We start from the raw sequence: 27,121 nt of genomic DNA, 5'->3' as shown, positions 1-27,121 counted from the left end.
CTTCTCTCAGTAAGGGTCAGGAGTGTTGAGGGGCGCCTGGCCAGGTTTTTTGTGTTACTTGCATGGTGTCTTTGGGTAGCCCTGTGTTCTGGCAACGTCAGAAATTCAGAAAATTTGTTTGTCAAAAGGAAAGTGTTTTCTTTGGTGGAAAATGCTATTAAAAACTAGATTTCTGATGAGAAATCCAGGAGGAATTGGCATAAGCCTGAGGAGTGTGTAGTAAACTGATTTGTAATCCAAAGCGATCATAAAGTTGCAAATTCAGTTCCATTATTTTCAAGTCTTTAAGCTGAGAAAGCAGGCATTTTGTAGGCTGTTTGTTTTAATGCTGATCAAGAAAGCTGGGTCTTAATCACGTGCCCCTGCTTTTCATCCCATCGTGCTGTCTGATTGCTTTGGGCTCAAGCTGCTCTGGTTCGAATTGCTTGGATTCATTTGGCACAATTGCAGCATTGCCAAACCCCAACATCCAGAGATCCCGGGGGAAGCCTTCCTGTGCCTGTTTCAAAATCACAGTGTTGATACAAAAAAATAAGGATTTTTTAGCTTATCTCTTGTTTCTGTGTTGCACAATCTGGTTTCCAAAACTTTTCTCGGCACCCAGCAGGTTTCAACTTCCAGTTAAAATACGTGGCAAACATCTCGTGTGCTGGAGCTGGGGCTGTGAGAAACACACCAAGCTCGCTCTTGCTACACAAAGGAGAGGTGAAAGAGCCGTGCTCTGGAAGCAACATGTCTTCACGTTCACAAAAATTGAGTTCTTTTCAAGAGGTGTGTTGTAAAGGTGCAAGTCTCCCATCTGAGCCAGCATTGCAGTTTTACGTCCTGAGTCATGGCACCTTCGTGCACATTTTCTTTTCGTATATGTACACTTCCACCGTTTAGGCGTACTCTTATCTCGTTGGGGTGCCCTGCTATCAGTGGGGGATGCTCGTGGTGCGAAGGGCACGTGGGGCCCAGCAGTGTCAGCCTGAGACCAGAGCCTGAGCACACTGCGTTCAGGAGTTGCAAAACTTCAGATTTTTTTCTAAAGCAAAAGAAATTTCTTACAAGGCTTTCACCACGCTTGCTTTAGTCAAATGGTGCATAACAGTGTATGCTGATCAGCTAAACCAGCCCTGTTTTTCCATCCATGTATGTGTAGTGCTGATTATTGATACGGTTACTCTGAATAAATAAATAGTGATCTACTAATAAAGTAAAAATCTGCTTGAATCTTGTATTGTAATGAAACCACAACAGATACCACTAGACCTTCCATAGGCCTTCGGTACTTCAGGTCTGTGCCCTGAAATGCAATGTAAAATGGCTCTTGGCTGCAACAGCAGAGCTGCCGTAAGGATAAGCTGGGCAGCTTTTATGGATACTTTCTGAATTTTAATTCTTAGCCTCTGATCTCTTTACAGGCTTGAAATACACTTCACAGGGTGTTCAATATACAGCTCCTTATCTGGAGAAAAGTTTACCTTGATCAAACGAGATTGATTTGAGCCCATCCCTGCAGAGCTGGGGCAGCTGAAGGCGCTCACCCTTGCAGATGGGATCAGTAAGAAGGATGAGAGCTGCTGGCTCAGGCTTGGGTCACGCATTCAGGCTAAGATATGGGAACAGCAGGCTCTGTTTCAGGCCAAACCATCCAGCGACAACCAAGAAATCAAGTGTGTATATCTCTGTCTAGGCTAATGGAGTTTGCCTGGGCAGTATAAGCAGTTTGTTGAAAAGGACTGAAAATTACTCCTCAGTATTTTTCAGTGTTTTAAGATTTGTGAATCGTGCAGTGATTAAACAAAATTATCTGTTGATTGGCTAGGAAGTGCAGATTTCTCTTCACCAGATTTATACTCTTATCTTCTTTGTATAAAGAGGAAGTAAGAGAAACTTGAGAAGTTTCTGGTTTTATAAAAGCATTTATATTGTCACATAAGCAACATAACTGAACTGAGTACCAGAGCAGACCTTATGTAAGATTAATGAGCAATTTTCACCAAGTATCAAACCTCTCTGTCCTCCTTTTCAGAATGATGAAGTCCTCTGTACATGGAGAAGAAGATGACTTTGTGCCAGAGCTTCAGAGAAGCATCCATCCCCGGGAGAGGCCGGACTGGGAGGAGACTCTCAGCACTATGGTAAAACACCTTGTTGCCTTTCCTGTGTGCATTATTTTCGGTTCTGAATAATCTACACTGCTGGCTCTTGTACTTTCTAGTTCTGCTTTGACTCTTATTCCCTGAATTTCAGATTTTTAAATGGATTGCACAGTAGTTTCAATAAGACCAAAATACTTTCCTTCCTCTGGCACTTTGTCAAGGAGAGAGAGAAGGAGCATGCATAACGCTTCTGCCCTATTAATATGTGCCCCAAAGCAGGTCTAGTAACCAATTAAAAGGTCCATAATGTCACAACGAATTTTCAGTCTGCATTAACCTCTTTTTCAGTAAGATTTTTGAGCATGAAGGGAACTTCTTGTAAGAATATGCTCTTTGAAGCATGCATCGTTGTGGAAAAATATGGTTTTAGCAAAATGCTGGCTAAGTCTACAGAAATAAAAAATGTCAGCCTAAAAGCTTACCTGCCATCACATGGAAAGGAATTACAGAAAAGCAGCCACAAAAGTGGGGTTCTCATGCCTAATGAAAACGGAACAAGTGGCAGTGGGCCACAGAAAACTGTAGCACCCTGATTTGTTTTCTTTTTAAATGAATGAGCAGAGTACCCGCAGTTCCACTTTTCCCAAATCCTCTAGAATTTGCTGAGCTTGGACAGTCGGTTATTTTCTTAGTGGTCAAATAAGTTGGTTTTGTGAAGTTATCTGACCTCACAGAAGCTTGACCTACCTTGTTTTGGTATAGGAGCATCTGGAAGTTATATCTTGCTTGTTATTTTCAGATTTTTTAAATTGCCTCATTAGCATAATAAGCTGATGAGGAAATTGCATTCTGCGACAGACCTTGGACAGGGAGAAGGTCTGAATATTTCAGGGTGGGATCGCTGCTCTCATGGGGACAGTCCAGCTGCACGGCTAAAATTACTTACTGAGATGGGAGACCAGTGACAGGTTTTCCCTTGCATCAGATCATGTGGCAGTGGCAGGGCATCAGCCTGGAAAAGCCGTATGTACGCTGCTCCCGGGCTCCCAGCAGTGCAGCAGCAGCGTGAGAGATGGGCTGGGCTCCGCTGCACTGCAGCACGGCCACGGCCATCTGAGGTGTGGGGCTGGGGCTGCAGAGAAGCCCAGGTGCTGGGCTGCCTGGTTGGCTTTTAAGCTCGGTTACTAGGGTGAGATCAGAGGCCTTTGTGGATAAAACCCCAACTTTGGGGGAGGATATGGGGGGAGAAGGAATTTTCACTGTTGGTCAGTAAATATTTGATGCGTTTTCCTTTTCCCTTTGGAATTGCAGGGCTGATGAAAAACATTTGGGTTGTTTCACTGCTGCGTTACTGTACATGGCCAGTGTCCCTAGGACTTTTATACAGACCTGTGATGACATTCGGTAGTACTTAATGCATCTTAATGACTACTGTTATTACCAGCAGCACTTAATTTGGAGGTATAAGTTGTTTTATCGTGGTTTAATGTTAACAGAACAGTGAAACAAAGGGCAGTAACTTCATCTTGCTTATCTTGAAACGTGGCAGCAGACACATTCCTCTGGTTTGTCTTAGAAATTTCAGGCTGTAACATAAAGACCGATACTCCTGTAGAAGATCTGAGTAGCAAGTTTTTCTTCGTCTAGGAGCGTTGACCTTGTCACATATGCACTTGTGCCTTCTGTAGCACCACCTTTGTGAACAACCTTTAAAAGGAAGGATGCAAGGTACCCTGAGCTTACACAGTGCCCGACAGTGAGAGAGCACACATTTCAACCTCACTTTCCTTCAGCGGCTGAACAAGCCTTCCAAGGATGTGGTTCAAGTGAAATCAATGCTATTCACGAAGCCACAGGAGAATCCAACAAGACAAAGGAAGCAAGCAGGACATTCAAAACCCACTGAAACATGAGCGTTCATCTTGATGGATTATTTAAAGTTTAAATCATCATTAATATTTGGCTGGGTCACATAAAATAGATGTGGGGTTAAATGTTCATTACACAGCATTCAGGAAATGTGTACCCTCCCTACAAGCCAGGTATTTATTTTAATTTTAAATGAGACAACAAAGTTCAGTTCTATGGTTTACTGTTCTAAACCCCACATAATACAATTAAAATATTTTGTTTCAAACTTTATTTTTAGACCGAAAAAAAAAAAAGAGAGAACTCAGGCCTCACTAGTGTTTTTTCTCTGCTGGTATTTTCTGCGCTTGTTGTTCTGCTTGACCCTGTGCTTATCCATAGCTAATGTAGACTTCTTGCAATTGTCACCTCCTAGGTATCTTTTTCCTCTATATGCAGGTACATTTTTCCTTCTTTCTGCCTTGGCCAGCAGTTCACATTGGTGCCTCCTGTTCGGGAGCCCTGTCTGTTCTAATCAGCGTTATTCAGGCATCAACCTCAGAGCATGGTGCTCCGAAGCGCCCTAAAGCCAAGCCTCCTGTGCAGATCACTGCTTGACACCGGTGTCTGTAACCTCGAGGTGTGTCTCAGGAATGCGGCTCTCCAATTCAGTCTCCACCTGTAACACAAGTTAGCTGGCATACCTCATTTATTCTAGCGTTTGTTTGTGTTTTTCTTTTCTTTTTTTTTTTTTTCCCTACCGATGGTTTATAATGGAAGACAGGTTCACCAGCTCTGGCTCGATACCTTCCCTCATCTCATCAGGACTGTTGTCCTCACGTACACTGTTCAGTGTTCAGCCCCCATAGGTGCACAACGCTTAGAAACTTCTGTGCCTGCTGACTGCTGGACAGGTGCATGCTCAGGTTGTGCGGTGCTCCTGCAACTTTCTGCGAGACCCTGCAACTGCTGTCAGTGCCAGCCTGCAAAGGAGGGTGGCTGCAGACCCGAACGGCAGCCAGCTAGCTGCAGGAGGCATCCTGGGGAAACACACAGCTCCGGTGGAGTCAGCACACCCTGAGCTGGAAGGCACCCACAAGGATCGTTGAGTTCAGCTCATGGAGAGCTGAACTGAGGAGCTGAGCATAATTTCAATCCCTGGCAAACTCCCTGTTGACTGCTAGCAGTTAGGTAACTTAAATTTCTGACAGGAAGATTTGTTCGCGTAGGAGGTGGCATTCCAAATGTTTTCCTGTTCCTCTTCAACACTGCAGTCCTGGAGAACTTGTGCTACTATATTTGCATTAGGGGGGAATTTTTTTTTAAATTAAGATGGAAATTTAGTCTCACTTTTGTTCATTGAGAGCTCAGTAATCATTAGAAAACGGTCATTGCAGTCTTGCAAGTTGCATTTGTGTCTGGCAAACAAATGAGAATTTCTTTTAATGTTATAAAATGCTTGCTTGCAGCTATGACAAAGGGCTAGCCCAGCCTGCCCTTCGCCCCCTACTTATACACAATTTACTCTTGTAGCATTATTGGTGAGGGGGAGATTCTTAAAAAAAACCCCTTTGGTTGGATGTTTCGTGGTGTTGTTTTTTTTTTTGTTGGTTGTGGGTTTTTGCTAATTTTTGTTAAGAGGTACAGATTAACATTTTTTGGTAGTTTTATTGACTGGCTGATGGTTAAGACAATAAAACTGTGAGGCAGTAAGTACCTGTTGCTGAGAAAATAGTAGAATGTGGTTGCAAATCACCTGGGAGTGTTGCACTAAATTCTCTTTCTGTATACGTGTATTTATCTGCATTCTGGGGAAAAAAACAAACAAACAAAAAACTGTGGGAAACGAGATATGTACCCTCGACTTTTTTTCCTTCTGGTGGGATCTTTCATTATAGGGGAAGAAAATGAGTGGCTTTATGGAACATCTAGCAAAAGTACCAGCTGCCAGCAGTGAAGAAGTTAGGAAACTCCATGTTCTCATAGTGACAAGGGAAGAACATTTCCTTCATGTTTCCAGTTGTGCATTTTCAATAGCTGTTAGCACAAATTCTGAGCATAGGAGAGTCAAACTAAATATTTGCGTTAAAAAGAAAAAAAAGAATTTCAATAAATAGAATCCATACAGAAAGCAAATGACTGTTAAAGGGTATGTGTGCGTGTGTGCGTGTGTACAGTGTAGTATTTCATAAGATGTTAGGGAAGATATTGCAATGGCCCTGCTTTTGCAGGATGTTCTGTCAGGGTACGTCTTTGTCCTGAAGAGAAGCTGTTAAACCCGGCCAGAAGGACTGGGGCCATTACATTGTGCTGGAACAAGAGGCTGTTCCTTTCATTCTGCTAACCATTGATTCATTTTTTAGAATGTGTCCTGTTGCACAGCTCTATGCCAGCAATATAAAAATTTAACAGTCCAGGTACCTGCATAAAAGAGATTTAGAAGAGGATAAACAAGAAAATTCAGGTCTAAGATTTGCTGCACAGTGATTTGGTACAATGAGGCATAGGGGTAGGTAATAAAGGTACTTGTACTTAGGGTTTGTTCTTACGGTGTTCCTTTTACTTTGTGGTCCTCTGAATACATTTCAGATGGGTGAAAAACCCTCACTTGCTCATGTTTACTGTGTTAAATGAATCAAATTTACATTTTCATCTTCTGCCTTGTGTCCAGTCAGAAGGAAATATTGACAGAATGCTCTCGTTCTAGGGGTTCAACGCCGTCACACCCTGCGTTTTGTTTAACCAGTGCATATACTATATTTGCCTTTCTCCTGACCATGTTAATCCTGAAACTTCTTTCCCTTTCCATTCTTCATTGTGCATTCTTAACAGCCTCAGGTTTGATCTTTTCCCATAGTATGCTGCTCACATGCTATGTGAGTTTCTCAGAGCTGCACAAAAAACTTAATTTCTGGTTGGTAGTTGTTCATGTTGCACATTTCGGGTTTTCTTGTTGCTTGTTCTGGGTAATGGAGGCTGTAAAGGCTGGGGAAGTTGGACATTGCTGTGTTGGTCTCTGGTCTCCATTGCTTCCCGCTGTAGACAGCTGGAGACCCAACTGGGTGCCAGGCTTTGTCGCGTGCAGTGACTTTCGTATTCTGCCAGGTGAGTAATGCTGAGACCAGAAGCAATACAGAGAGCCTGGAAACGTCTGACACGACAGACAGACCTGCGATGCTCGTTCATTTCTCTCCTGAACTTTGCCTTTGTACATGTTTTTGTACTTTGGGAAAAGGTGATTTATGCATTCACGGTTAGATGAACATACCCAAGTCGTCCCTGCCCTCCCTCTCCCCCCTTTTATCTGCAATATGCTTGGAAGTGCTTATTGTTAATTTATATAACTGCTTTGTTTCCAAAGCCACTTTTTAACAAGAAATAAACTAAAGGTCTTTCTAAATATATAGAGGTTGAACGTCCTCCCATAACATGAATATTAGGTAGGACAGAAACTCTATTTTTAATAGTTCTGTCATTGTCAGTTAATTCTGGGCACTTGAGTAACTTCAGTCCTTTGTACTTCTTTGATTGTTTTTTTTTCTACGTTTATCATCTGTACTTTCATCTGTTTTTCTTGTTTGGGGTTTTGCAGAAAGGCAAGTAATTTTCTGTTGGAGATTTAGTTTTTCTGGGTACTTTTGGTGGTTCTTGAAACTTCATAGTAGTTACAAAATCTCATGCTGTCAAATCTGAGAACCAGACTGAGATGCAACACTAGGCAGACAGACTTTGTAGGAGTTAAATAATAAGACAGCTGCTTGACCAGTCCTCAAGGACTGCTGTGTTTTGTGTCAACCCTCAGTTATGTTCTGTACTTTCAGACTTTATTAATATTAGCCCCGCTGTTTTTCTCATGTCTCAGCCTCCAAGTCCCATTGCGCTGCTGGCCTGCCGCGTAACCTTCACACGCCGGTTTTCTCAGTTTGGAAAATGCAGTCGATGACAGTGACTTTGTTAGATACTTGTGAGTTGTAGGGATGAAAAGCCATATTTGAGCCAAGTAATATTGCAGCATATGGATTTCCTAATGTTTCTCTGAGCTAGTTATGTTACTGTCGAGGAAAGGAGCATCTTTCCTTGTAGGGCACTGAAAAGTGCTGTTTCTGTGCTAGGAGAAATGAAGTTGTGAAAAAAAACTTTAAATAAGGTTTCTCACACAAACCTACAAAACAGCTGTCCTCAGCCTGTCATTAACTTTAGCATATTTTGGTATTTTTACTTAATATTGCGTTTACCTTATGTTTCTGATTTCCTCTCAGCATCTCTTTATGACCCTGGACGTTGCAGCGCTCGGCGCAATCTGCTCCAACCTCGCCCCTCGGCAGCCCTCTGTGCTTACAGCCGTGAACGCACGCTCGATACCATTGCCTTTTGTCTAAATTTTGTGGGGAAGCAGGGTTACAGGAGTGAAAATAAATATAAAATATTTTAAATATAAAACTCATTACTCACACACCCTTTTAAAACCGCGCTGTCCTGGGAAGATACCACCTGAAGCTGCCTTAAGCTGGCAGGCAGAACTGTGAGAGATAAGGTGAATGTACTGACTCCACAGCTAGAAATGGGATTTCTTTTTTATATATGTGCTTCTGAACAAGGCTGTTTTTTTCTGCAGAGTGTGCACTTCTTTCAGCTCGGGAAGCTTTCAAAGGCCCTAAAGCTGTGGTAGGTTTATTTCCTGGGAGATCTCGTTCCATAGTGCCCCGAGCAGGATCCAGGTGATCGATTGCTCCTCCGCCTGCTCACGTCCTGCAGTGAATGTCTGCAGGGCTTCGCTCGCCAGTAGATCGCTGCTGATGGTGTGCACGCGTTCCTCACCCAGAGGATGCCAGCCTTTCCGCCCTGGTGCACCTCTAAGCCATCGCTTTTGGGATCTAGAGGTACAGTTAATAATGGAGTTATTGAGAAGATAACCTCCGTGTCCCCCAGTGGTACTAATTTATAATCAGGTTGCCTAGAAATGGGCTGACGTAGAAACCTCTAAATTACTGATAAGAAGCCATTGAGAATCCTTGAATTTGGCAAATAAGTTAATGAATAAGAAGACGGACAGTTGGCAGGTGGTACGCAGCATCCTTTTTGCCTTATGCTGGTGGAATTTTCTTGTTTTCCTGCAAATGTTTTAGAAAGGTACAGGGGTTAGACCCTGTCTTTATGAAGTCCCTGCAGTGATCCCAGCTCTTACATCTGTTCAGATGGATTCTGAGGCCTGTAGTGGTTCCAGTGTTTGATACTAGGTAAGGTAACATGCCATGGTTTGTGAGGGTAACAAAGACTTTTTAATGAGACCTCAATATATCACTCTCTTAAATCTGGGACAGGAGTGACAAGAAAACTAATTTTAAATACAATTTATAAAAGTGTGTAGAGATTAGTAGATTGTAAAGAAAGATTTCACTCTCTTGTAGAGCCGGGTTTGTTTCTCATTCTTTGTAGAGCGCTTAGCCTGGCGCTGCCCCAGATCTCGTCTGTGACTTCTGCAAGAATACATGCACAGAATAGGAGTAGCTAGGGTTCCTTTTTTATTTTTTTTCCTCTTCATTTTTGTTTTGTTTTATTTTACTTTTAATTGAAGACATCAGGCGTGTTTCTGAGGATGTCAGTCGTGACCAAGCCAAGATGAATACTTCCAGGAACTGTGTAAAACTCTGAAGAACAAGGCAGTGTGGTAAACCCACTTGTTTGGCACCATCAGCTATGGTGGTTTCCAAAAAGGTGGTTTACTGAAATGCTGTCATTTCTGCAACTGAGATGCATGGATACAGTACCCTGCGACATGTCAGAGCTGACATTTGGGATTTTCTATTCCAGTGGCTTGCAGCCATTTGTGCTCTGTATACATACGAACCAGCACCAGAATTTCACAGCTGGGTATCTGACTGTGAGCTGTTCAGTGGTGTGCAGGCAGTTGCCTTAGCCTGATCCTGTTTTCACGTGGGATGAATGCTGTGTACTCCTTTTGAAAAAAAGAAGAGCGCTGTTGAACTCTGCCAACCTGTAGGCTCTTTTTTTTTTTTTTTTTTTTTTTTTTTTTTTTTTTTAATGGCGTGGACATTTCACTGGGATTGGGCTTTAGATACTTATTCACCTAGATGCTCCAACACCTGGCTTCTGGCCCTCAGTCTTAGGAGTCATTGCATTACTTACATGTAATGGAAAATGTTACCTTGAGGTTCAGACGTTAGCTGTGTGCTGATGCAGCAGCACCTTTCGTACTCAGCACTCCGATAATCTGCAGCACTTTGATGTGGATTGCGGTGCTCATCATGAGTAGCAGCGGGGGCACAGGCAGCCCTTTGGACCAGGGTAACGATGGGGCAGAAATGAGGTTTCAGACAGTGTGGGACTATCACCAGCACAGGCCTCGACAGGAGACAAATGTTCCATGCAGCACATCAAGCGGCCACCGGGCTGTAATAATATTTTGGTCCAAACAGTTCTGGTCTGGCATCGGACCAACAGCCTACATTTCGTTTTCAATTCACATAACTCGTTTCCCTTATTATTGCTGCATGAATCGAATGTTTTTTGCCTTAGGAAGCTTTTGGCAAGGTATCCCCTTGTTGCATATGGTCCTTTCCCTCCCTCCGTCTTGGTTAGAGAGCTGTTTCCCTTCCACAGGCTAGCTCCCAGCGTGAGGCTCCCTGGGAATCTTTAAGAATTGGGACAATCGCTTAATTGGCACATTGGCTTCCATTTGAGTTTGCCAATTAAATGAGTTCAATTAAACCAGAATGGATACTGTAGTTTTGGCAGTAAGTATTAATTTATAGCAATCATTTAATTTTTGTTGGCGATGCTATAGAAGCAATTGTTTCCAGTTATGTTTACTCCGGTTTACAGTGCGTACAGTCTTGCAGTACAGTGTCAGTCTGGGAGAAAAAAATATAATTTCTAAATTTCTGTTTTAGAGTTTTGTGTATGCAGCATTTAGAGGAAAAAAAAAGATATAAAATTTGCTAAGGCTGGATGAGTAAAGTTTACTGATCACCGTGTCCACCAGTTTGAATGCACCCTGCTTTTGCATTTTGCACGTCTGTTTATTTCAAAGTTAATCCAATGCGCATCAGTAAATAGAGTCTTGCTAAGTGAAACATTTGGGTCGTGTATTTACACACTACCACCTGTACTTCCTCTTAGTCGTGGAGGATAATGGCAGTGAAGAAGACAAAGGTGGCACTGGGGTGTACTAGCTAATTTTTTGAATGCTCCCAGCAGCCCTCTGCCAAATTGCATATGTGTAGGAAGGGCTAAAATGCATTAGTGCACGTTAAGCACTTACGTCTGGGTTTATTAAGGCATCAGGGAGCCCCAGCACCCCCATTAATCATGCCCCGTGTAGACGGCCGTGCTCAGTGGCATGTCTGGTATCAATAGTGGCTGCGTGGCAGTGGAGGCCGGCTTTGCTTGGTCTGTGAATGGCTGGCTTGAATTTCCTGGGTTTTAGGTAATTGAATTTCAGTTTCAGATGGTTTCACATCCCCATATCTTTTATAATTATCACCAGTTTTCTGTTGGATCGGGCTCGGCTGGTTTGCCTGGTGGTGGCAGCGTGCTGGTGATGCTCTGCAGGTTGCTGTGGTGACGCCAATGTAATTAGCCCTGCAATCAGCCTGTGCATCCCCATTTCGGTGCTGGGAGGAAGCACGAGGTGAGCTCCGAAGGCTGGGTTATGCTGTCATGACCTTCCGCCTCCTTTCCTCCCACCCAATTCCAAAGATGATCTCTTTTTACACATTTTGTTGTTGCAATGTAAGAAATGCCACATTTGTTTGAAATGTAGTTATTTAGGGGGATAAAACTTATAATTTATTTACCTGTCAATCACTTTTCCCTGTCTTTTTTTTTCTGCTCTAAAATGAGATGGAACATGCAGGAAGGGAAAGGAGTTTCTTATTTATACTTGTGTTTTTTTTTAAAGTCAGTATTCATTGCCTCTCAGTTACCATAACGTGAAAAAAGACGGACCAGGTTTGAGCTGCTGTCAGCAGATCGCTCAGCAGCCCCCCTCCGTTCCCCAGCCCCGGCTTAGCTCCAAGAGACTGAGAAAAACCTGTCAGCACGTAGCTGCTCTTGCTAAAGGCTGTGGGCAACCCTACGATTCAGCCTTCTTCGTTATACGGCGATGAATTACTCCCTAAAAATTGGTAATCTTTAGCCTGATTTTTGAACTCATTCCTTGCTTTCTTTGCTTTGAGGTCATTGCAAGAAGGTTTGTGATAGCTGCTGTAGGCCTTGCTTTTTCCATTGAGCGTGGCTTTAAAGATTCTGTCTCCCTAGAAGTGAGTGTGTCTCGTTCAGTTAATTTTCCTCAGCTGGTGTTGTGGGATCCAGAAGCTTGTGGCTGTGACCGGGTTGTGTGAGGATGCGCAGCCTCCCAGCAGCCGGTGCCAGGGCTGGCTTGTGTAGCTGCAGACTGAAATTCACCGTGGTTCTGGATAGCAGCAGTCAGTTATCAACTCCAGGGTGTCCTTTTGGGACTGGATGTGGTGCTCAGTGGCCTCAAAGAGTCCCAAGGCCTCTCTTTGGAGGCAGCTCCCTGCCAGGCTGCAGGGGTCTGTCTTGGGACAGTTGTGGTGAGCGAGTTTCTGGGATGAAGTGCTGGGAAGGGGATCACTGCGATAATCTCGTTTAAAAATAATCCCCCTCCAAGAAGGTTAGTTTTTCTCTTTCTTTTCAGTCCGTATTGTTTGGGATTGTAACCACTAAAATAGCTGCTGCAGTGCAAGGAAGTGGGAGAGAATAGCCAGGAGCTGAAGGATTGGGGCTGGAGTTTAAAAATGTGGCTTTGTCTCTTCAAGCCAGGCTACCAGGAAACTCTGCCCTTGGTGGCAGTGCTCCTGGTGTGCCTTCTCCTCTGGGCAGTGTAAGAGAAGGGGAGCTTCAGGGTCTGCGTGTTCTTGATTTGCTCTGCGGCCTGTACTGCCAGCAAGTAGTTTCAGCTTGAAAGCATCTGAAGTTGCTCTTTGGCGTGGTTTCAGAACCCGAAATGTTAACTGTTGCTTCTTGCTTTGTGGCACAACCTTTTTCCTGGTATTTGTGTGTGGTGAAGGGGCTGCCGTCAGTTCCCCAGGCTGAAGGGCAGCGGTGTGCTCCAGCTGTGTGCTCCTGTAGGGATGTCTGCCAGCTTCGTCACGCTTCTTGTCTCTGGGCATGTGTTCCTATACCTGCCTCTTGTTTTTGTCTTAAGCAATGACCCTTAGGGAGGAAATCCCTCCTATTTAGCTAATAATTTGATGAATGCAGTCTGACATCCTTGGCAGCGAGGATTCCCACCAGCACCTCCTGCTGAAGATCTCCTTGGTGCTGTGAGCAGGATGTCACCGTTCACCTTCCAGGCTTTCCTGACCAGAAACACGTGCAGCCCTCTCGTAGGTGATGCCGTGTCCCGGTCTGACCTCCCCAGGTGACACAGGGCCTTGCTGGAGCCCACTGTCACCTGGGGTCTGCCAGCATCGTCCCTCGGCACCCTCACCCCGCTGGAGAAGCGGCCACAGCAGGGCCACCTTCCCTGGTGGCACTCGAGCATGGCTGATGAGCTGACTTCTGCTCCGCTGCCCAGAAGTTGATGGCTGATAGGGATGGCTTTAGGGGATAAATGGCACGCTACAAATAAGCCCATTCCTCATGCTACTGTGTTATTAGAAGGGTTTGCAGAATGAACATGTCGTATACCAGTCGTGTGTTTTATGCTGTTGGAACCAGCTCTTCTTATAAACCGAGCCCAAGTTGGCTTGGTTTACAAGCATAAACATAAATTCATGTTAACTCTATGGACCTGGTGATACATTGGGGTTAAATGTCAGGCTGCTGGTTTTTTCTGCCTTCCCAGTCTTTCTCCCACTGCAGTGGTAAGTTCTTTGGTTCCTAAGCCGATTTATACCTATAGCATAATGTAATGTAGTGTTGTTACTTGCACAATCACTGAATATGGTCAGGGGACTTGCTGGAGTGGCATTTGCTAGTTTGTGCCTGACTTAATTTCTGTAGTTTTTTGTGCTATGAGAAATTGCATTCTGGCATAACAACCCAAAGCCCCGCTGGTCCTTGTGTAACTAAGCCATGATTAGGATCCTTCCTCCCCTTGTGAAACAATAGACTGCAGAAATTGTGTACCAAGCAGGGTGAGGGATTTGGGGGTTGTTTTTTTTTAGCCAACAAGGAACTGGAATCAAAGTATTGTGCTCGTTGGATGTTCTGTTTTCTCTGGCTTTCTTCTAAAATTTATTTTGTAAGCTGTACAGAAGAAGGACTCTAACCCTGGCTGCCTTTCCCACGCATATTGTATGTGGGATTTTTGTTCTTAAAGAAAGTACATTCCTTAGCCAGTATACCATTATGTGGGGCTCTGTACTGTACCACTGCAGCTCCCCAGGCTGAAACCTTTGTGAATGGTAATAAGGGGCTCACTGCTGCTCGCTATAGAGTGTCAAGGCCAAACTTACAGCTCACAGGTAGTTATCATGCTAATGCTGTCCTCAGTGGCTAACCATTCATTTTTGCTTGGTGCATCCATTTTTGCTTGGTGCATGCCATTTTCTGAAACAAGCAGTAGCTATGAAAGAAAACACACCAGTGTAGGGCTGCTTTGCTGGCACTAACTGCCCCTTGGGTGCACATCATTCATCCGCAGAGTCTGTGCCCGTCCATGCATCTTTTTAAGGTCCACTTAGGAAATCCTGGTGTGACATAAAATCTGCCTGCTTTGCAGAGGTGAGTTTTGTTCGCAGTGGCAATAGTCCTGCCCAAGGAGGTTGGTGCTGCTGCCAAGTTGCTTACTCGGTGTCTTGGATTCCATTTACCAAATTAGCTGCTTTACATGTGAGCTGGGGAGGGTTGGACCCACGTATCTGTGAGCTAGCACACTTGATGTGAAAAACCAGTAGATGAATGGTTAAGAATCTGTGCTTTGTTCAGTCCAGGCTGATCCTTTAAACTATGGTAAATGGATGCCCTGGACTAACTCCACTGTAATGCTAAAGCTCAGGAATGAGAGGTTTCCCTTAATTTGCCAGCTCATGGCAATGCTTAAAAGTTTTTTCTTATTTTTTTCCCTTTGGAGGGAAAATGTTGGGAGCAGAAAAAACACATCCTGTGTGGTCTTGTGAAAGAGAATAATTCACTGTTAACTGTGCCATGCAATAAGTGCTGGCTAGAACAATTCAGCATTGACAGGGAATGTGGAAAATGGAATTAAATGTCCTAAACTCAAAAAAAAAAAAAAAAAAAAAAAAAGGAAAAAGAAAAATTAAAGTATCTTCTTGATTGAATGCAGCTTTCTTAAATGTGGGATTCAGAATGTGCCCAGTCGGTATTCAGAGTTTCCCTACTGGTAACACTTGTCATTCCTTCACTGACTTTCCTCTATCACATTTCCTTGTTTGCCAGGAGACTTTAAAGGCAGGGTAACTGTTTCTCCACGCACTATAGTCCCCAAGCTGAGAGCTAAATTAAAATCTCTGTGCTACCTCTAATTACTCCAGCAGCTCTGGCCTTGAGCTATGCCTGCACAGAAGCCAGTCCTGCAGCTCCCCTCTGGCACGGCAGAAAGGGTTTTTCATTTATCCTTGCAGCCAGAATATAGAAACTTGCACTAGGTAAGGAGCTAAGTGATGATGTTAATTAAAAAATAAAAACAAAACAATATATAGAAAATGTAAAAACGTCAACTTTCTCATTCTGAAAACCACTTCTGTGCCCTTTTGTTGGCACTCAGGTTGCTGCCATCCATCCCAGCACGCTGGGCCCGGTTTGTGATGCTGCACGAGGACACAGGTGGGTAGGTGGCCCCCTTGGCTATGGGAACAGGGGCTGCCCTTGGTTTTCAGCTGTGTACAGGCTCCAGGCAGTTATTAAATGCGCCAGTGCTGCGCTCTGTTGATCAGACTGTGAATAGCACGGATGCTAATTCTTAAGGTCAGCTGGGAAGTGTAGCGTCTGGAGGGTCTTGTGGTTTTTTTTGCTTCTTCAGTAAAACTGCTTTAGTATAATGGGCAGATATTTTTGTTTAAGATGAGCTTGTCAGACCTGTGCACACAAATCAGGTGCTTATTCACTTTAAATGTGTCCAAATATCTTATGCAGTTCTGGAAGACTTAGCTGCAGCGTGTTAAAGCTGCTTGCAGTGACACAAACGTCCTGCATGAAATCACTTCGGAAGCTCGGTACCTGCATCCACTAAATGAATCATCAGAGATGATTTTTTATATGAGAGCTTGGCAAGTACTTGTATTTTCATCATACTGCCACTGTACCTCTGACATTTTTTGATGAATGTTGTATCTTCTTCAATTGCTGTACGTTTCTTCCATCCAAAAAAGCGACCCAGTTACAGGCTTCCTGGGCTCAGGTACATTTTAATCCTTTTAGGGATAATGCTCAGGCAGATGAAAGCTGCAGAATTGGGACCTTTCATTTGGAATTACTTCTAACAGCTCGGACATGGGGATTTTATGTATAGTGAAAGTATTTTGCCTTTGCTTTGTTGATTTGTTTGCTGTGCAGAACCAAGGTTGTTGTTATTTTTGGCTAGTCCTGTGTGAAGGCCGGAGCTGGACTGGATGACCCTGGCGTGTCCCTTCCTCTTTGGGATATTGGTGTGATTTGATAATCCTGTAAGTAAGGAAACCTTCTCTCCCTGGACTGTGTTAGTGGCTGCAGAGGCCAAGACAAGCTGTCTTTCTTCCTCCATCCTGCTTCGGCCTCGCTCTTGAACAGCGATTGGTAAGGGCAGGGCAATGCTCATGGAGCCATCGTCCTTTAACCTCCTCGTGACGGGAGATGTGTGTAGGACAGCTTCGTTTTAATGCTGCAAAGTAAGCTCTGCAGAAGAGTTGATGCCTGTGTGCAGCTAACCAGCATCCGAGGTTGAGAACAGCTAGCGATGCCCCTGGGGGTCAGTGGCCCACGAGGCACCGAGTGGGACCCCGGCGGCCTTCATCGCGCATGAGGAGCACCCCCTGCTCCCCACAGAGCAATGGCTTCCTGAAGGAACCTTTCTGCTTCCTGCTGTTCTTCGGTGACGTGAAGCTCCTACACAGCTTGTCTTCTTGGAAAGCTCCGGTGATGGCTTGTTGGTTTGGGTTAGGTTTAGAAAGAAAATCAAGGGGAAATGGGAATGATATAAAGGAAAGACTGTCATGGAAACCAGGCAGCGTTTTGAATCCGCTCTGCCGTTTTTAGCAACAAGGCCGTGTGCTGAAGGAATCCAGAACAATCTGGTCTCCTTAAGCTGGTTTGGGTGAGAGACTAATGATAGGAAGACACATAAATGTTCCTGCCTGACTAATATTTATCCTTACTTTGTGTTAACCTTGGCTACGAGCAAATTTCCCCCCTCAGAAATCCCACTTGGATCCCGTAGCCTGGCTTAGGCCTCGAGCTGTACCGGTCACTGCGTGAGGTGCGTCAGGGCAGCGCCGGGTGTTTGGGGTCTGCAGTCCCTGCAGGAGGGCTCCCACCCCCTGCCCTCAGGTTGCCCAGGGCCACAGCCCACCCGGTGTGTCTCTGCTTGGGGGTCTGCTCTCATGTCCTTCTGTTGTAGGATCACGGCCTGGGGCTGCCCATGCAAGCTCTGAGCAGAGCTCACAAGGATACAGGTGCGTGGTTATTGAAGCGCGTTGTCCATGCCGTGCTGGATTCAGTGGTTCTGTGAAATTAAAAGCAAAGCTCTTTGAAGACCGAGATAAATGGGGGACATGAGAGAGAGGCAGGTGGGGAGAGGGGGATTGTGGAAATCATAGTGCTGTGGAAAACCATTTTACCAGTTATACAGGATCCTTGGAGCTTGGCGGGATCCCACCCTTCCTTCTCTTCTTGTACCTCCCAGTGCAGGTCTAAGGCAATGGGCTTTGCCTAGGTTCAGTGTTTCCCCATTTGTACCAAGGTAGAACCTGTGTCGCATCTTGTTTGATGGACTGCTTTCTTCAATTTTTTGTGTTTATTCAAATTGTGTTATGTTTATGGAAGTGAGGGAATAAGGGTTGACATGCTTTCTGATAAATTCAATCAGACTTTTAGGAGAAAATCCCTTAACGTTACACTGTGCAGTTGTCAGGTATAAATTATTTGTGACTTAAAGTTTTGTGCTAGAGAGCGCAAAGCTGAAGTTTTCCAAATCATGCCTGTAAAAGACCAATAATTTCAGACTTGGATGCTTACAGCTCGTCACCCTGGTTTGTGACAGCTCTCGCATTCCCAGGAAGTTTAACAGCGATGCTTGGAACTGCCCCAAGTGCCGCAGGTGCTTTGGGGACCCTCCTGCAATCCCCCAGCAAACAGCTGGGGTGACCTGAAACTGGAATGGCTGTCCATTAGAAGGGTGGGACGGACAGACAGACAGACGTCCTCCTGAAACTGCTTAAACTCATTAGTGGTGCCTGCTTGCCTCACAGTTGATGTTGGTGCCTGTTACAAAATACTGAAGATCTCAAATGTTGTCCCAGGTGTTACTGAAGTGGTGCAGTCTTTGAGCAAGCCTGCGGTAGGAGGATATGTGGGTTTGGGGGAAGCTGGTGGAGCACGGTGGGGCTGAGAAGCCTTCAAGCGTAAGAGGAGTGTGGATAGAGTCAACAGGCTGCGTTCTGGATCACGTCCTAATTTGTTTACCAAGTTTGGACCAAAGCAGATTGATTGATGCAGCAGTGACATTAAGCTGTGAAAATTGGACTGAATAATTTGCATGAACAGATTTGCTCTGCAATTACTAGGTTTCCACAGAAGAGTGATGCATGGAAAATAAGGAAGTGAGAAGCAACTGATGATGTTAGCTAGCTAATTTTCAGATGTTAGTAATTCAGCTGTTTCAAAATGATTTTAAAAGTTAAATGACTGTGACACAAAACACAAAAGACGACAAATCTCATTTTGGAGTGTTTTGTTTGTATTTTGAGAGAAAGGTAATCTAGGGTGACATTTTGCTTGCCAGGTTTTGGATAGAAACAAGTACAAACTAGTGGTGAATACAGCGTGCTTTTCTGTAGCTCTGTATCTGTGGTTTAGACAGAAAGTAGCTGCGTTTCATTTTGGAGCAATATGGTTTATAAAATCGCACTAAATTTCCTTCTTCATTATCTAATCACCAAGTTTTTTCCTGTGTTCGCACCTCATACTAAAGATTTTGGCTTACACAAGATCACCGTTCTGCCTGTTTTCCTCAGCTGTGAGTTCTGGGAGATGATGTTCTGCGACAGTCCTGAGAGCTCAAATCTAATTGGAAAAGCACCCGCAGTTAATGAGTGTACCGCATCTCATTGTAGTCCATGTCAATGGACGCGTGCTGCTGGAAGTGGGAGAGGCGGATATCTCCTTCCAGCAGGATTGGACATAACTCAATCGGGAAGGAGAGTAGAATACAACTTTTTAAAAGAAATGCTGGCATTTAAGTCTCCCGGAGGTGTGAGTTTTGCCTACGCTGCTTTGAGTCAGATCCAGGGTAGTCTCTGCCCACTGCTGCAAACTGGCTTGCAGCCCACGTTTTTCTGTCAGATTTGTTTAACCATTTTTATATCCCACCAGCTTCTACTGCTGATGGAGAAGAAAAATTATTTTTCATCCTACAAAAATTCTGTTCCTTAGAAAACTAAGGCAAGCGCATCCAGCTTTGCCAAAAAGCAGCTTACAGGAATGGCACATTTATTATTGTAATTACTTATTTTCTTATGTAAAGGACCTGTAAGGTTTATTAAAATCGTGATCCTCTTAATGCTGAAATTCGCAATGAGACTCTCAAGTGTCCTATTACACACTGAAGTAATTGTGTGCTTATAACAGTCAGTCAGCCCAGGAAGGGTTTATTTAAGGATGTAAATATTGTCCTTGTTTTCCTTCAGTGCGTGGGCGAGCATGTTCTGTACAGCTGTGGGACAGCGGAGCTGAAACATTGCTTCTCTTCAAGGCTGTGACAGGCACAAGTGGGAGAGTGAGCATCCTCACCTCGAACTCGTCTGAGCTGTCAGAAGGGGAGAGCACGGCCGGCACTGCTGCAGCATCCCTTTTCTGAGGAATTTGGCTCAGAAGGGAGAACTTGTGCTCTACTCAAGTCCTGCCCAGGCACAGTGATGCTGGCTGACGTGTGCAGGTGTCTGCAGTGCATGCCTGCACCTGAGCCAGGGCCACCCTGGATTCCCTCTGTCAAGGCAGAAGCAGATACTCCTGCAGCTCCTAGTTGCTTTTCCCTAATCTAGGAGAAGAAGAAAAATCAATTCCTGACCCAAAGTGCCTGTGTATCTCTAGTGACTATAAAGGTAGCCTTGGGAAGATAGACAGTTGTAGCTGTGCTCCTCGTACATTTTTGAAGTTAAATGAGATGAATCGCTCCCTCTAGCTCTGTTGTTGTTAGTTAATGAATATGGGAATGGCTTTGACTTACTTCAGCTCTTTGTGATGTGGTGAAGCACATGTAAATTTGACCCAGGTCAAGCTAAAAGGAGAGCTTCAGGGAGGGCAGTGAGAGGTTCTGCCATTGTTCGCCCTGTAGGAGGGCAGCCAGCCTGAACTGTGGTTGTCTGACTCTGAAGTCTGGGGGGTGAGGACCGAGTTGTGCCCATAGCTGACACTGCGGCGTGCAGCTGGCTGTGTTGTGCTGTCCAACAGCCTGCCCACTGATCGTCTCCATTCACAGATCCTTTGGTAGGCAGGGTGAGAGGCATTGGCACTGATATTCTGGATCAGAGAAGTCTGTTCACTCCTGTCATTAGGAAATGAGTTTCATGTAATACCTACTTGTACTGGGCCCCCAAGAGAAGGAGTTCTGAAGTGACTCTCTTCTTCTTGCTTGAGCATTCATTATTCTGGACATTATTCATGTTTCGCACTGCATTGTATAAAGCAGAAAAACATCCTTCTGTGATCTGTCCTGTGCTCGTTCAGCTGGTCTCACCCGTGCCACAAATGAGCCAACATCAAGGACCATATTTTACTCCTCTTGCACTGTAAAGCCTGTGCTGATCTCCTGGTTTGATCACTGGTTCCCTTCATGAAAACCTTGCCTAAAACCCCTTATTCCCTAGAGCTTAGGGCCTGCAGCAGCACAGCGAGAGGAGCGCATGGTGCTCATGTTCCACCTGGGGTGCTGAGTGCCTGCCCAGCACGGCTCACGGCTTATGGAGAAGCAGCTGGAGGAGGGAGAGGATGCAAAAGCGTGACAAAACAAATGAAAAAAGAGAGTGTGGAGTTGTGGCCTCACCAAAGTAAATGAATTCTGATGAATTTTAATATGTTCATGCACTTGTTCCAGTAGTTTCAAATACCTTTTTTGAAAGCTCACCTCCCACATATGAGCAGCTCTGTTATTAACTTGATTTTCTGCCGCATGAGCTATCCAGCTTCTTCCCCTTACTGAACGCTGCACAGATGTTTGGAAAAATCGGGTACTTAAGGAGGAGTCCAAGGATGGAGTTTAGGAACATGTTACACACCTACGTCTGAAAATCTCTTCTTTAGAAACCAGAAAAAGTAATTAATAAAATGCTGGATCTCTGGAGTTATTAGCAAGGCTCTACAAAACAGCTGAGGAAGAGATAATCATATACTAAGTTAGAACCCTAATTTCAGTTTTCTTTTTCTTCCATGTTTAAGAGGCAGAAGTATAGCTTCTACCACAAATGAGGTTTGAGCTATGGCCACAGTATGCAATCAATTTTTAAGTTCTTTTTATTGATTGATTTGTTTATTTGTTTTGCAGGCAAGAGGTGCAGATATCCCTGACATTTCAGGGGAGTTGCCACTTAGGACTTGTGGCAGCACAGCAAGTATGAAAGTGAAGAATGTGAAAAAGTAAGAGCACTGTTCTTTCATTTTCCTGTATTTGTTGGGCTTCTAGTTTTGATATCCTGGATTTTAGCTGTTGTGCTGGAATACAGCTAGGGCATTTGGCAACCATTTTTGTTAATGTCTTCATCAGAGCAACCAAAATTATAGAATCATTTAGGTTGGAAAGACCTCTAAGATCATCTAGTCCAACCATTAATCCATCCAAACAAAGTAAATTATAGTTAGTGTGGTCTAAAACTGGGGACATCAGAGGTTTTGTTAGGTCTCTTGCCCGTTTTGTGCCATATGAGCAAAGCCTGTTTAAGTTCTGAACCTCACAGTTACTGTATTTTTAAACTTTTGTAATTTCTCCCAAAACCAATTCATTTAAATATATATATGTAGGGTGGCCTATATATATTTTTATTTGTGTTTTACTCTTTTCCTTTTTTTTTTTACATTCTGCCCTGTTCCTCTTCACTGAGTGGGTTTTGCACAATTTTTCTTTTTTAGGGGTATTTTTTACTTCTCTGGTTTCCCAGATTTTTTTTTTTTCTGCAAGCTTAGGCTCTTTTTCTCTCTCTTTCACACTCTCCTGGATAATGTAAACCAGCTTACTATGTTTGTAGCTAAGGTTTCAAACCCCTAACCTGTAAAGAGGTTCAAAATTAATCGATATTACTTGACTTGTCTTTGCTAAGAGTGCTGACTTGAGGACCAGAACTCCCTAATATTGATTGATCTGTGCATTCAGATCACCCCTCTGTAGTGCTCTGATGCTGCAAGGGAAATGGCTCTTTGTTCTAGTGCTGAGCAGCCAGATGCTGTATCTCACTTCCCACTTGTATTCCCGTGGGAAGAGAAAGCTAGATAATGACAATCTCATTGGCTCACCACCAGAAATATCTATAGGAGTCTATAATAGCTTCAGCAGAAACGAGAGCATGTTGCAGAGCCAGAGGATCTCCCCGTCAGCCATCACTGTAGCTGGAGACACTTGGGAATAATTATGCCTCACTTTTGAATTTTAAAAAGGCAAAGGATAAATAGCGTTTGTTCTGCACCCTCAGATACATCAACCCGGGACTGATGGGCTGTGATGCCTTTCACAGGTAAAGTTCTACTTTCCTATGTGTCTCGTGTAAGGCTGTTTATTTGCACTGCAAAAATGCATCTGTAAAGGTAGAGCGGCTTGTCCCTGCACCATTTCTTAAAGATGTGGGCCTTGGTGTTGATAAATTGCCACGCAGTTCTTTAAGGATGCAATGATAAAAGCCACTTTGCAATTTAGTTTTCCTTCCTCACTCAGTTCCTTTCTCCACTGTTTCGGTGCATCACATCACCAAACCCCTCTGTTCCCTCGGCTTTGGGTTGAGAAGCTCCTTATTATTTTATACGAGTAACTGCATTTTATAACAGTGCTTGATGCTGAGCATGGTGTCAGTGATTTGCATCTTATGGTGTGCTTTTGATGTGCTTCAGGTTATCCTTTACAAAAGGTCATTTTCCGAAGATGGCTGAATGTGCGCATTTCCATTACGAAAATGTGGACTTTGGCAACATACAGGTGAGTTTCAGATTTCTTTTACATACAAAACATCATTATGTTTGTCTGGCTACCAACTAACCTGCTGGGGGAAGCTCCACTGAGGTTTATTCAGTTTATTGTGAACTGTTAGTAATAGGAAGTTAAAGCAATAGCATCTCTTTCTTTGCAGTTGCTTCTGTGTTCAGGGCCAGAAGCTGTCCTCAGCTGTGTGGCCACCCCTTTGAGGCTGGAGAGGATTTTATTTCCACAGGATTTGGCTGATGTCACGGTTTTAAGACTCCATTAAACATGCATTATTGAGCTGTCTGTAGTAACTGCATGCATATTTTTTAGCTTGTGTGTGTATTTTTAAACAACTGTGTTGTGCATGTATTTATGTAAATATAAAATGTTAATTCAAATTTACTGATTCTCCTCGTGTTATCCGAGCTCTGCATTGTGCACTGCAGCAGCTGTGTCATCAGAATGCAAGAAACTGCTAGTCAGCCTGAGTTGCATTTCTAGAAGTGTGCAGGCTTTATTCCTTTGTGAGCCATCCATCAGAAACATAGGCAGATGCATTTTTCATTGAGGAGTACCGGGGAGGGTTGAAAACCAAGAGTCACTGCTAGTTTCTCATAAATAGGGCACATCTTGTGCTGCACTTTCAGAAACAGGAATGCCTCCAGCATCTGCCAGCCTTGTAGCCAAAAAGAGGTTACAACCTTTTCATTTGTAAAACATTTCGTGTAATACAGTGAATTATTTACAGCTTTTCATGTTTCTGCACCTGACAGTTTTGCAAACAGAATTATGCACCCTTTTTTTTCTGTCCTTAAATTCTGACTGAGAAGGTGTGCTCTGGAATTCAGGTCCTGTTCAGGATTCCTATGTACTGTTACTCACACTTCATGGCTCTAAGTAGATCCACTATACTGAGCAGGGGCTGCACATATGTTGCAAGACACGTGCACATACAGTAGTTACGTAGAAATTCACATTGCTGACTCAAAAGAACCATTTCAGCTGTGATACATTCTGTTCCACCCCCCAAAAGCTTTCCAGTCTTACCTGAGAAGCGCAAAACCCTGTTCTTTCGCAGTTAAGGTAATGATTGTGCCTGAAACAAAAAAGGAGGAGAGAGGTACTATCCCCAGATGTCCCCAAGGCTCGGTGAGTTAGACAAAGCAGTGGCCTCAGGAGGACACCAGAGCAAAGAGCTCAGTGCTTTGTCAGGTCTCTGGGAGGGGGCTGCTGACTCACAGCAATCCTTGGGCTTCTGAAGCAAAGCTCTGCTTCTTTCAGTTCCTGTCTATAGGAATAGTGTGACTAATCTCCATCCCTATTTTTGTCTCCTGGTAATTTTCTGAGTTGACATCACAGATCTTTCAGTCATTTCAGGGAGAGGTTTTATGTGGAGTAGGTGTTGAGCAGGTTTCTGTACACACGGGGATGGTTTTGGCATTCTGCGATCCTGAGTTCTCCTCTCCATCAGTCAGAGAGGTGGGTGCATTAGCAGACCTCCAGTGCCATGTGCATGCTACAGAGAGATTACAACCTTTGCCTGTTGCTAGTATTTAAAGGATTTTGAAGACAAATCATCTATTTTGTGGTGTTAAGCATTTCTTGGCATCTTTTAAGGAGGGCAGTGGGTACCTATATGGTTGATGTGCTGAGATGTGTGTTCTCAAGAGGGAGAAACCAATTGCAGAAATAAAATCCCAGAATATGTTCTTTACAGATTTTCTTCACGTTGCTGTGCAAAGCATGTGCTGGTGGGCAGTTTGCACAAGCAAGAGCTGGTGCAGTCTGGTGCTGTCTGCAGCTTCCTGTGGCCCTGCTCAGGTGTGCTCTGCGTTACCCCTGGCACAAGGCAGGACACCAGCGGCTGTAACCAGAGCAGTGTCTGGCTGAAATACCTGGGGAGGAATAGCAGGGGAAGAAAAAGCAGTCCTGGGTGTTCAGCTGTATCTCAGTGTCTGTGCCACAGAGTCAGAAGGATGGTCAACAGCCGCGCGGGAGGCACTGGTGATGGGATGTGTTGGGGGCAGCCAGTTGTGTCTTTTCTGTTGCCTCTGAGAAGCCCTACACAGAACTGAAGCCTTACTCACCCAAATGTGCTCTTTGCTGTTTGTGTGCCTAAAGCCAAATAAGTGCTTAAACAAGGTGAATCAGGCCCTAAATACCAGCTCCGTGCCTCTTGTTCTTCCCCTTTTCTAAGCAAGATTCCTGATAGATTCCCACGGTGTGGTTTCTTTTTAATAGGGATAAAAATATCATAAGAACAGAGCTCTGCTCCTGACATAGGGAAGAACAGAGCATTACAGTATTTCCTTAGGAGGAGAAGACCAGTATTAATGGCAAAATAAATGCAAGCTATTAATACAACAGCAGTATTAGTTTACAGTCTTAAAAATAGGTTCATATAGGGCTCATACATTTTAATCGAGTGGCTTTCATTGGTGGCTCCTTTGTGATAACAAAGTAGACTAGAGAATAGCAGTAGGATGAAGTGACTTGTAATTGACAGCTTGGCACCTAATAGCGAATTACCAAGTTGCATCTGAGGGGGTAGTGGGTGTAAACTCCTTTCAAAATCTATTCACTGTTAAAAATTTGCATAGTAGAAATGCAGCATTATCTGGCTGTGTCAGTAATTGTGTAATGCTGTCTATTAACAGCCTGGCCAAATTTCAGATTGTTTTGTAACGTTTATGTCACTTGTAATATGGTCTCATGCTGCAATTGGTATTAATATCTTGGCATTTCACCTCATGAGATCGTTTTAAATTAACTTCGAGACGTATAAAAAGGGGTTGTTCTCCTCCTAGCACTGTGCTAACAAAACTAGGTGCATTTTGGGAGGCTTTTCTCTTCAGAGATGTTCTGGTACACTGCTTTCAACAGCCACATATTTTACCCTTATCTGTGTCTGGCCAGCAAGACGTGTGTTGCATGGGCAGGAAATTTCTGGTTTACCAGGCAAAAGCTGTATTCATGACAAAGGTAGCTGCTGTCAAAGCTGCAGTTACAGGATGGGCTTTACAAATTGCATCAGTGCCAGAAATCCACTGGTATTCTGCTGAAATACTTCACATTTATTACTGCATTTATTTTTCATGCACGTATCATTTTTAACTTTATGACGAAAAGCCAGGTTCTGCACTGACCATTTGTTTTAGTCTGATACCAGGTGAGTATTTAAGAGCTTTGTTGCAGGAACAGAACTGTGGTTCAGCCCTCTGTGGTCTGTGTCCCCCAAATTAGATGTTATTAGGCCACAGCTAGGCTGTGATTACTCAGCGTTGGTTAGGTCGGTTCTGCTGCCTGCCTTCACTCTTAAGGTCTGCTCTGCCTTTCCACAGCTCTTGGCTAACGTCCATCTGTGATGCCTCTCCTGTCTGTAGAACATCCAAATCCAACCAATTAATATACAAAGTAGACATTGCTTATGCAGGTATTGCTGTACAGAGTATCCTAATGTTCAGCTAAGCACTAAAACACAGGGTTGGAAGTCCTCAGTGCCTCTTTCAGGTCTTCTTACACTGACATTTCAGAGTATAGGTAGGCAGGAAACCTCACTGCGTGCTTAACTTCAGAAGTGCCTAAATCATCCCAATGTGACATAGCATGCTCAGAAGCAGTTTCACAGGTAGCGTCTTAAATTTAAACGTGATTTCAGTGTGCTAGAGGGGGAGAATCCCCTCCCTTGTACTTCTGGCCTCACTGCTTTTGGTGCATCCCAGGGTATGTGTGCGCTCTGGGCTGTGAGCGCACACTGACAGCTCCTGTCCAACTTCTCATCCACCAGTGTGCCCAAGTCCTTCTCCTCAGGGCTGCTCTCAATCCAGTCATCCCCCAGCCTGTTCTGGTGCTTGGGACGCCCTGACCCAGGTGCAGGACCTTG

At 44.1% G+C, this 27,121-nt stretch overlaps 1 protein-coding gene across 1 annotated transcript in view; it reads left to right on the top strand.

The window, feature by feature from the left end:
* Positions 1 to 2,018: 2,018 nt before the first annotated feature.
* ARHGAP32 (Rho GTPase activating protein 32) overlaps positions 2,019 to 27,121 on the top strand; it is a gene marked incomplete at both ends in the record, with an annotated part of 162,339 nt that continues 137,236 nt past the window's right edge. The window contains 4 exons of the mRNA XM_084301400.1: positions 2,019 to 2,126; positions 21,619 to 21,710; positions 22,757 to 22,798; positions 23,169 to 23,253. Of these exons, the coding sequence (XP_084157526.1) occupies positions 2,019 to 2,126; positions 21,619 to 21,710; positions 22,757 to 22,798; positions 23,169 to 23,253 (327 nt within the window). The remainder of the gene's footprint in view (positions 2,127 to 21,618; positions 21,711 to 22,756; positions 22,799 to 23,168; positions 23,254 to 27,121) is intronic.

Source organism: Netta rufina (genome assembly GCF_964035555.1).
Source record: "Netta rufina genome assembly, chromosome: 25".
Taxonomy (NCBI): domain Eukaryota; kingdom Metazoa; phylum Chordata; class Aves; order Anseriformes; family Anatidae; genus Netta; species Netta rufina.
Note: the sequence above shows the minus strand (reverse complement) of the source record. Positions and strands in the feature narration are given on the sequence as shown.